The sequence below is a fragment of the Fomitiporia mediterranea genome (genome assembly GCF_000271605.1).
Source record: "Fomitiporia mediterranea MF3/22 unplaced genomic scaffold FOMMEscaffold_7, whole genome shotgun sequence".
NCBI classification, from domain to species: Eukaryota; Fungi; Basidiomycota; class Agaricomycetes; order Hymenochaetales; family Hymenochaetaceae; genus Fomitiporia; species Fomitiporia mediterranea.
In genome coordinates, this window is record NW_006760392.1 from 3,259,885 (window position 1) to 3,271,126 (window position 11,242).

The window sequence follows — 11,242 nt, forward strand, 5'->3', positions numbered from 1 at the left end:
ATCATCATGTCTGAGGAGCTTGGATGTGCACAGAACCCAGATGGAACACTCAAGGATGCTAGTGAAATTGTTTTCACTTATTCTAGAGAAGCTTCCCCTGTCAATCTCTCAGCTCTGCTTCCAGATATCCATGCTTCCACTGGTATTCATCCACAAACAAGTACAGTCAATGATACATCTCTACCAAAGGATCCTGCCCATGGCAAAGCACCAAAGTTGAAGCATCAAAAGCTATGCAGAGGCTGTCCAATTGCTTTCAAAGCTCAATGTGCTCTTTCAGAGTAAGATTGGTGCTGAGTTTACTGAGGCTAGGGCACTTTTTCCAAAGCTTACAAGAAACCTATGCAAGAAAATAAATAGTTCTCTTGAACAGACTGATATTTGGTCATTTTTTAAGTAGACAATGTATTATTGAGTTATGTACTACAAATAAGGAAATTTTATTACTTTACTTAAGCTACTGTCAACAAGCATAACCTCTTATTAAGCATGGCCTCACTTGTCCACGGTGGGTCATGCTTAATGACAGGTTTCACTGTACTAATATTTTTAATCTGTATTATGTCTTCACCAGATTATCTCATGAAGGTGTCTCTTTAGGTAAGTGAAGTTATATTATATTAATCTAGGTATCAGATTTGACAACATAATCTAGGATGATATCTACTCTAGGTATGACAATATGCCTAATACAGATCTAACCTACCCCTCTCAGATTCTCCTGACACATGGTGACTTTGCCCAATCTTGTGCAGTATGGCTCACTTTTTTTTTTTTCGCAGCCGACATGCTCGATGTTTGCAAACCATTACTATTGAATACGATTCTCCAGATCTCTGAAACTTAACGCGGCGTGGACGTCGTCTACAACGCACTTGGACACAGACGGACCCAAAGCTAAAATGGTGGCATCAGCACTGGTGACAGTAAATTGAGGAAGAGACGAAGGTTTGGTAGATGCAAATTCGACCACATAGGACAGAGTTAACAGGTGCTGCGCGCCGTTTGATTGATACGTTGATATTATTATAATATTGCCAAGACCCCTTCAGTGCCATAACCCACACATGGAAATAATGCAGGTCATTGTGGAAACGCAGATGTGTTCATTGTGAACTGCAGACATAAAGTAATGTTCATAGTTGTGGATATGATCAGACTCAGGCATGCTGGAACAATTCTTTGCAACGGGGAAAGATGATATTGTTAGCTCGTTACAAATGACATTCTGTATTCATATTTATATTTCGACACTCCTTTGTCCAGTTACGATAGCTAAACAGGGATATATCTCTTATACAACTTTAAAGTACAGTGTACTTAGGGTGACAACATTTCCGTTCGATATGTGCAAATATGCGAAAGCGAGATAGCGAAATAGTGTAAACTAAGCAAACATAAGTTTGTGAGTCAGTCGTTTGTTATGATCGGAATTGACGATTCAGATTGCGGTTCACTTCCAATGGAAGCAAATTGTGACCCGAAACCCCTGTAGCACAGGTCAGAATTCACCATGCAGGTCATCACACGATTCAGGATGAATCGTGAGATGAATCCTGAAGTTTGGCTACTCCTATTTTATCGCTGGCAAGCCATAACATTTCTTTCCTCTTGTGTACCACAATCATCACGAGATCTTCCGGCAGGTCCTTCGTCAATTGTTTCGCCTAGAATACAGGTGTCAAATAATGTGTAGCAAAAGCGGGAGCAGAAATATGGAACTGGAGGATCGAGAACATGGCATACCTTTATTTCGGTGAATGTCGACCACCTACACAGACTATGATATCTAACGTTCTTCATAAAATCTGAGATGATATCATGCCTGGGACGTTTCTTTGCCATTTGTTAGAATAAAACTATACATTCTGCAGCAAAGCAATCACTTACGCTGCTTCTCTCAGTGGACTCCTTGTTGCCTTCCGGTCGCTGAGATGCCCCAAACTAACGATCATCATGAGCAAAATGAGATTCAGGACCAAAATACTGTGCGCTTACCATCGACAATCCCGATGTGCTCAAGAAGAAGGTGTAGAAATTACCGTAAACTGCAATGTTAGACTTCACAGCAATCGGATACACTTGCACTGGAATGCTCGACGAGACCCGGAGTCTGCGAATCTCCTTAAGGATAAGCCTTTGCATGAGTTCATGCAAATGAAACTCGAACGGCTCGCCATGACCCGTATTCTTAACATTGTACCAAGGAACCACAAGGTAGGTTTCGATAACACTGAGCATATTGAAGAACTCCCGTTCAAACCCAATTATTGGCAGACCGTCACCGAACGGTCTTGTCTCCCGATCACCAGCTGTCTTCTTAGCCATGCCCTCAAATGCATAGCCTCTATCAAGCTGTCTCTTGCCAAAGTCAGCATCCGAGATATGCTCTCCCTCGCGCACCATACGGCAAAAAAATAAGAGACAGAGGTAATAGACGGACTCGGCATCATGCATAGCACCATGTCGGAAGAGCTCCTCTGGGTTCTTTTTCCTCACATAGTGAATATGGCCAAGATCACGGTAGAAGCTATCCCATTTTGCTTCCTCCCCGTTACGGTATTGCTTACCACTACCACCAATGGCTATCAGCATCAAGTTCATGTCATCCTCATCGAACGGAATCGAATTCATGGCCCTCTTTGTACGAGGTGCCAGAACGTCAGCTGCCATAAACATCGGTGTGCCCTGAATGGGACAATATAAACGAACGGCACTCCTTCAGGGCACAATCTTACCGTAGCATTCTTCAAGTCATCAGTTGCCATTGTCAAGTCTTGTGCGTGGTCGAAATCAGTAAGCGCGACTTTGACGCGTCGTCTGAGCAGGAGTTTAGAGATAGTTACACAAGCAGTACAGCAACGCACGGTTTATTTTCCCCAGTTACATCGTCATCGTCATCATAATCCGAGATAAATTGATACTTGTCCCAATTTGCTTCTTTCTTTGGTATTTGAAATGGACTAATTACTGGAACGAGGACGTTCCCCAAACTGATGTCCCGATGTAAAACGTCTCGCTCATGAATGTGATACTGAAGTACTGGAGAAAGAATGAAATTCTGGAAATGAAAGTCGCTTCACTACTTACTTTCCAGCAGATCATAGATGGCTTCGAGAAATTCCAATACAGATTCAGCAGAAGTAATAGATCGACCTATCGTTTTCAGAGCTATTAGGTTCTGATGTCGACCGCTCTCCTCGTCGTACTGAATGGAATCACTAGATAGAGCCTCGTCGATGAGCACAACACCCGGTGCATCTTTCAGCTTTTCAAGAAAGTACCACTCTCTGGAGTGATCGTTGTCCGAGTGCCACGAATATTTGAGTACAAGCCGATCCGCAGGGTTGCCTGCCGCGAAGGCCAATGCAACGAAAGGCTTGCGCCCGTTACCTCTTCCAGAAAAGATCGGAATGAGATAGTACAATCTTCTACCCAATGTCACGGAGTGTATAGCAATAGGCCTTTTCCTTCCGTTGTCTAATGTGATTAGATACTGTGGTACAGGAACACGCTTATCTCGTATTGTCGAAGCTTCCTCCCAGATGAGCCTGATAGATTCGTAAAGCTTCCGGATCGGCTCTAAAGATTGCGCCTCCCATTTTACATCACTCCAAAAAGCGTTGTTGTCCAGAGAGATAGATATTAGGCGAAAACGCTTTGTGTTAATTACAAGACCGAATTGCAGGGGCGATCCATGCCTATGTCGGGAAACCGCGAAGCAATAACGTTGTCCTTGAAGTAGTTGATTCTCTTTAACTTTACACTCGATGGCCACAATGATCTCGTAGGCAGAGGGAACTCGTATCCTGTGATTTTCATCGACGACCAGCTGTTCCGCGTCTTCGCGATCGACCAAAAAGCCTACTATGTCTGGTTTGTCCCTTGCTCCGTCCATAACGCGCAGCGAAATGGTAGCATTCGGCACAAAAACAATGACTTTGTCACCTTGACAGACATCAAGACTGATAAGGGTCAAAGCCTTTGCAAGTGGGTCATACATGGGTACCTCGTTCCCTGTGTCTATCGACTCATTACTCCTGAGAGACAGAAGTCCTGAGTTCTGACACAGAAGGGTGTAGAACCTTTAGAACTGAAGGTGTAAGAGTAGAGAACTGTAACATACTGACTGCCCACTTTGAAATAATTTAAAATTTTTTAGCATTTCTTCTCTAGGTAAAATTTTAATTTTCTTTTAATATTTTATAAGATTTAATATTATAAATGAAATTCTAAATATTTTTTGTCTTAAAATTTGAAAGAAAATTTATAATTTTGTTTTAAAAGAAACTTCAAATTATGTTTTAAATAATTATTCTCATTTATTTCAAGATTTCACAAATAAAGATATGCCAAAATTAATTTATAGTTTTTGTCTAAAGAAAATTTTAAATGTTGTTTACAATTTCTATCAACCAAAAATGGTAAATTAAATTATGAATTATATTTAACATTATGTAAGTTATTTTTTAAGGCAAGAAATTGTGAAATGCCTGATGTGATTGGTAAAGCGGGTCGAATCACGTGACATATATGATGAAACACCCGATACAGATAAGTAATCACACTTCTTGATCTGCGGATCCTGCAGGACCTGCACTGCACAGGCCACAAACAACCATGACGACGTCCTCATCTTTCACCTTTCAACCAGGGAAAGATTCGCAAGCATTATACCCAGATTTCGCCCCTGCATTTGAGGGATTCTTTAGCATCCACGGTGGTGCGAACAAGCATTACACATATTCCGACTACTCTGGAAATGTGTCTCGTCTTGACAGAGTGGTACAGTTGATTCCTGTTTATAGACTATATACAGACTGACTCTTACTACTACCTCTCCTTACTTCATTATTCTACTCTTTTAACTACCTCTTTATTTCTTGTTCATTCTATAGTCTCTTACCCTTTATCCATCCCTTCATTCTTTGTACCTTTATCTTTGACCTTCCTTTCTTTCATTCTTTGTGGCTCATTATTCTTAGTAGCTCATATTCTCTGAGTACTCTTGTATAGTTTAGTATATATAAATATATAAGATTAGACTAGTCCTAGAGTCTTAATCTTGTTTACTCTAAGTAGTCCTGTACTCTTAGACTTACTCTATATACTCTACTTGTGCCTTACTCTCTCTCTCTGTCTGTTCTGTGAGTTCTGACTATGTTCTAATACTTACACTCTGTATTTTTGTTGTGTAAGATAGTTGTAACCTAGGTCTCCTTACTAAGCCTTCAGGTCCCCTCTATACTGTTACTAACATTAGATTAAGACTACTCATTACTACCCTACAACTCTCCTACACTTTAGGTATTAGTACTTACTATTGTGTCAATCTCTTCTCTTTGTTCTAACCCTTTTACATTTTTAAAATTTAAGCTTTCTAAACCCTTTTAAACTTTTACTACCCTTCTTCTATTTATTACCCCTTTTAGTTTAGTGTCAATCTCTTTATAGTATAAACATAGACCCTTCTAAGCTAACTGCCACCTCTACTGTCCTACTAGATTAGTAGTTATAAGCAGACTTAGCTTAATATGTATAAACCTTTATTTAAAAGGCTTTTACTAACTATATACTTATAACTTAGCTACAACCTGTTCTAATTGTTTTAAAAGTTATAACCTGTTCTAGAAAGAAAGTGTATGTAGCTTACCCTTCAGACTTTAATAGGTAGTACTTTAAGGACTTCTAGTACTAAGTCAAACTATATGTAGCTACTACTTTGACCAATTTATTCTTAGACCTTAATTATGTCTTATTTGTCCTCTCCTTTATAAAGGAAGGTAATACAGTTATCTAGGCCTAGAATTAGATTAAAGACTATCAGATTAGAAGCCTAATCTGACTTTAGAACAATAAGTTGTACTTAGAATTTATAGAACAGCTCTATACTTCCTTTATTAATCTAAACAAGAAGTGTAATACACAGAGCAAGCTTGTATCTTTGTAACAGGGTAAACATTCTGTTAATACCTTCTTTCAGGAGTTTAATATCCTAGCCTAGAAGGTAGAATTTGTACTCAGGTTTGATAATGTCCTTATTAGAATGCTTAAAAAAGCTCTCTACCTAGAATTAGTTAATAAGATTCTCAGAATGATACTAGAACTGGTTACTTACACTAAGTAGAAGACCTACACCATTTCCTTCAACCAAGCTACAGTTTGAATGTGTTAAGTCTGTACAAAACACTTACATATGTGTCTGACTCTGACAGTTCTAAGCCTTTAGATTAATCTGTCTATAATTTACAATCAATCTATTCTAATAAATATTAGAGAAGTCTGAAAGTAAGGAGCATACTTTGTCTACAGAAAGTTAGGGTACTAAATTAAGAACTGTTTACAGAAGTAACAGTATATCTATCAGATTATTAGAGTAATAATAAGTAATGAGTAGGATTTGTAGTAAGAAGCCTTTTCTACAAATCTAGAAGTTACCTTAGAACTTTTAGACTCTAACTATGTACTTTAGGATTTTATAGAGGCCTAACAGTAAATACAGTACTAAAGAACTATAACTTGGATTTTTTAATAACTACTTTTAATTTAATAGACACTGTAGGATTAGAAGTAAATAAAGTAAGAAAAGTAGAAAAAGTAGAAAAAGTAAATCAAGAAAATTATTTATTAAAAAGGAAAAAGTTAAAAACAAAAGTAGATAGTTCTCTTATTCCTTCTAGTTATTTTGATTCTTTTCTTTACACTTTATCCAAGTCTAAATCTGTACAATCTAACTTACTACTTCTGTGTTTTAAGAACTTAGAATGTTCAGAACACTATCTAGTCCTGTTTACTACTCAGTAGTTTGTCTATAGTATTAAGCAGGGATAGCTTTAACTGAGTTTACAGTTAAGAACATAAGTCTGTCCTTATTGAAAGAGAGAGGTTAATAAGGAAATGTTAGTACATATACTTACTCTCTCAGATAACAAGACTGTACAAGCTGTACATTCCTTTTAGAACAAGTAGTAATTTATTAGAGAATGTTTCAAACACTAGCTCTAAGTTCTTGTCCTCTTAGCTCCCTTCTTAGAATTCTCTCAGATTTAAATAATAACTCTAATAGACAGTAAATACACTAGTTTATGTATTAATAAGGCTTTTGTGTAGAAACACTATCTTAATACTTAACACATTCTACTTCTAATCCTAGTATACAATGTAGACAGAACCCTGAACCAGAATAGTTGAATTACTAAGTTTGTCTAACTACAAATGACTATTCAGAATTATAAGGAAAGTATTGAGTTCAGAGTTACTAACCTTAGAAAGACAAACATCTTTATTAGATTCAAATGGTTTAAGACTTATAACCCTACTATTAACTGGTTAGAGTAAACACTTGTGTTTAATCAGTGTTCCAAGTCTTACAACTATCTTACACTACTGTTCTAAGTAGATACAGACACTTCTAATGTTACTTACAGTTCTAATAAAGGTGACTAGTTGTTCTTCTTCAACTAGGATAGATATGTAGACACATATTCTAGTTAGGGTGGAACAGAGTCAATCTGAAGAATGTCTAAGACAGAACTAGTTTAGAACCCTCTTAGAACAACTCTACTCTAGAACACACATAGACTCAGTCTGCCAGATTTTGTCTAAGAGTTTCTCAAAGTCTTTAGTAAAGAGGAATTTGACTAGCTTTCTAAACATTACTCTTAAGACTATACAATTGAGTTGACTAAGAGTTTCTAACCTAAGGATTGTAAGGTTTATCTACTCAACAGAAATGAGTAGAAGGTGCTTAATAAGTTCCTTTAGGAAAAGTTTTAGAACAGCTGAATCCAACCCTTAAAGTCTCTTATAGCCTCCCCTTTCTTCTTTGTCAAAAAGAAAGATAGGAAGCTCTGTCTAGTCTAGAATTATTATTACCTTAATAAGAGTACTTATTAGATTGTGCTCTAGATTAGGAAATCCCTAATTGCCTTTTGTAGAGTTACTACACTTAGAATGTCTCAGACTATTAGACTTTACTATATAGTATATAAGGTAGACACTTGCTTAATGTCTTAATAAGAGAGAGTACTTAGGGTACTCCTACTATACTAGTTAAAAGGTTATAAGCCTTAGTACCTATTGAATACTCTTACACACTTACTCTTACAGAACACCTTTGCCTCCTACTAGCCACCAAGCCCTAGACCTCCCTCTCCCCCTAAACCCATTATAATGTTGTCTACAATACATACTTTTGTTAATGTTATAATGAAGGACTCTAACATTATAAAGTTTTTTGAGAGAACAGAAAAGTTGGCTAGTATGAAGGGATACAAGATATGGTGCTTGTACATACACAGTGCACTCACTACTATAATACTCTCAGACTATCTAGAGCACAATCCCCCTTCCTCTAATAATGCTAGCATATGTACAGACAATGTTTTGTATCATTGTATAATGAAAACAATAACTAATACAATTTATACAAACTTCACAACACATACAAGTGTTAGAAGTCTCATAAAGGTGCTTTCTGAATGATACAATGTTCAAACAACAATAACACATGCTGTAAACATATCTATGTTGTTTATAGTAAAAGGGCATGTATTACAGTTTGATAAGATGTTAGACAATATTGAACAAATTTACAGACAGTTGTCTACACATAATAAAGCCCCTAATAACAATACATACATCTTAGTGATTAACCTCACTACTCCTTGTGAGTATAGATGGGTAGTAACAATGCTAGACAGGCAGATTACCTATTATAATTAACTACCAACAGTTACAGCAACTCAGAAAGACATTCTGATGCTAGCTAAGTTGATACACAAATTACAAAACACATATACTAAGTATCATTCTTAGTACTCTCAAACGAAACAAGATACTGAACAAGACAGCCTACAAACGAAAGGTAAAAGTGTAGCTAAAGGCAAAACAAAGCCTTATAATAAAGTTAAATACTACAACTGTAATAAGTACAGGCATATGTCAAAAGACTGCCAAAATCCTCCAACAAGTAAAACAACAGAAGCTTGAAAGAAAAAGTATAGGCAAACAGCTACTGCTTCTACTACTACTACTATGTTGTCTCAACCTGCACTTAACACAGTAGTATTCATTAGAGACAATAACAAAACAGTATTCATTAAAGACATTAATAAAACACTAATGCTAGAGTCTACAATTGTAGAAGCCTCAGTATTAAGTTCCAGCAGCTTACCTGTTAAATCTGCTCTATCTACTGAATCCAACGTATTTTCAGCATTCAAAGTACAAGAGGATAGTGTCATACAAGTAGACAACTTTATAAACTCATTTGACAATATGAAAGAAGTTATTAAGGAGTTCAATTTTACAATCCAAATGTATGTATCAATACAATACATTATAATAATACTGAACTAATACATTGTATTGATATATTGGACTCTGGTGCAAATGTACACACTACTCCATACTTGTTCTGTCTTACAAACGTTCAGAACTTGACCCTAATAAATGTTACATGACCCTAATAAATGTTACAATTGTAAATAAATTGTTATTCACACTTAGCAAAAGTAGAGTAATGACATTTAACATAAAACTATGAGACAAAGCCAATGAGTATACTAAGGTGAATACAATTTTACTACAAAATATATACTATCATCCCAATCTGAACTTCATACTTGTTAGTGAAGTACTATTATACAAAGCAGGATATGTTTTAACAAAAACAAACAATGAATGTATTATTTATTCTCCTGCTCATACAAAGATTAGTGAAATACATGTACAAAATAACTTGTATATGATAGTTTCTCATCATAATAAACAATCTATTAACACAATCACTATTGTTGATTTACATTGACAAATGGGTCATGTTAATTTTGATTACTTGTGCAAACTCATACAAGAGTATTCTGAGATTATAAGTCAAAGGATAACAGACAATAAAAATGCACAGTGTACAGATTGTATCAAAGCAAACATACAATGTAATGAAATACCAAAAATACAAACAATACCTCTTGCACAATGTTATGGAGATCATCTCTACATTAATATTTGGGGACCTGCCCTAGTACAAGCTTACAGTAAGTACAAATATCTTTTTACCATTATAGATGACATTACACAATGGGTAACTATGCTACCTATGTAGTATAAAAGCAATGCTTTCATAGAATATGTAAAGCATACAATGAGACTATTTACACAGTATAGTATAAGAGTTAAAACTCTCTAAAGTGATAACAATACAGTGTTCCTAAGTAAAGACTTTACTATGTATATTGAAAGTCAAGGAACAATACATAGATTAACAGTACACAATACACTGTAGCAGAACAGAGTTGTGGAACATATACATAAGACTATCTTTAATGGTGTACATATGTGTCTGTTATCAGCAAAGTTACCTATGAAATTCTAAGTATATATGGTACAATATCAAACGTTTATTCATAACAGAACACTGAGAGTTACTATTAATTTTGTAACACTATATTACAAACAGTATAACAAACATTATCAAATAGATAATATACAAGAATTCAGTATATATTATACAGAACGAACGAACGCATAAACTACAACCTAGAGGCTAATACATATGATGGCTAGGTTATAATAATGACAGTAAATGTCACTTAGTGTGCCATGATAATAAAGTTACTGTTGAACACAACATACAATTCATAGACAAACCAATGTCTAGGATTGAAGGAGAGAATAATCATAACAATGATACATCAAACAATGATAAAACTCTTCCTAATAACAATAATAAAGATAAAGAACCTGTTATACAATACTCTACACAAGAGCAAAGACCAGTTAAACAAACTATAGGTTTAAATTACAAAGACAATATAAACCTAGCTATGTATCTAACAGAATTTAACAAATTCCTCAATAAAATCTATAACAATCCATTAATGTATTACAATACTATAACACATATAGACAAAGAACAGTGGATCAAAGCTATGAAGGATGAAATACAGTCACTTCAACAACAAAATGTGTAGATATATACTATCCCCCCTACAAATACAAATATAATTGGAACGAAATTTGTCTATAAAATCAAAAGACTGGCTAATGGCTGAATAGACAAATACAAAGCACAATTTGTAGTGTAAGGATACACTCAAAAGAATGGAATAGACTTCTATTCTGATGACTTATTTGCTCTAGTAACAAAACTATCAATAGTACAATTATTGTTATCTTAGGCAGTATCTAAGAACTACAAAATACATTAGATAGATGTAAAATCTGCATATCTTTACAGAGA

The 11,242-nt window shown here is 35.6% G+C and overlaps 1 protein-coding gene across 1 annotated transcript; it reads right to left on the reverse strand.

Annotated features, from left to right (window-relative positions):
- Positions 1–1,337: 1,337 nt before the first annotated feature.
- FOMMEDRAFT_147462 (uncharacterized protein) lies at positions 1,338–4,035 on the reverse strand. Its single transcript, XM_007267877.1, has 7 exons — positions 3,091–4,035; positions 2,868–3,042; positions 2,739–2,820; positions 1,999–2,688; positions 1,891–1,944; positions 1,747–1,836; positions 1,338–1,667 (listed from the first exon to the last, which is right to left on the reverse strand). The coding sequence occupies exons 1-7, from the start codon at positions 4,001–4,003 to the stop codon at positions 1,533–1,535; spliced, it is 2,139 nt and encodes a 712-aa protein (XP_007267939.1). The 5' UTR covers positions 4,004–4,035; the 3' UTR covers positions 1,338–1,532.
- Between the last annotated feature and the right edge of the window lie 7,207 nt (positions 4,036–11,242).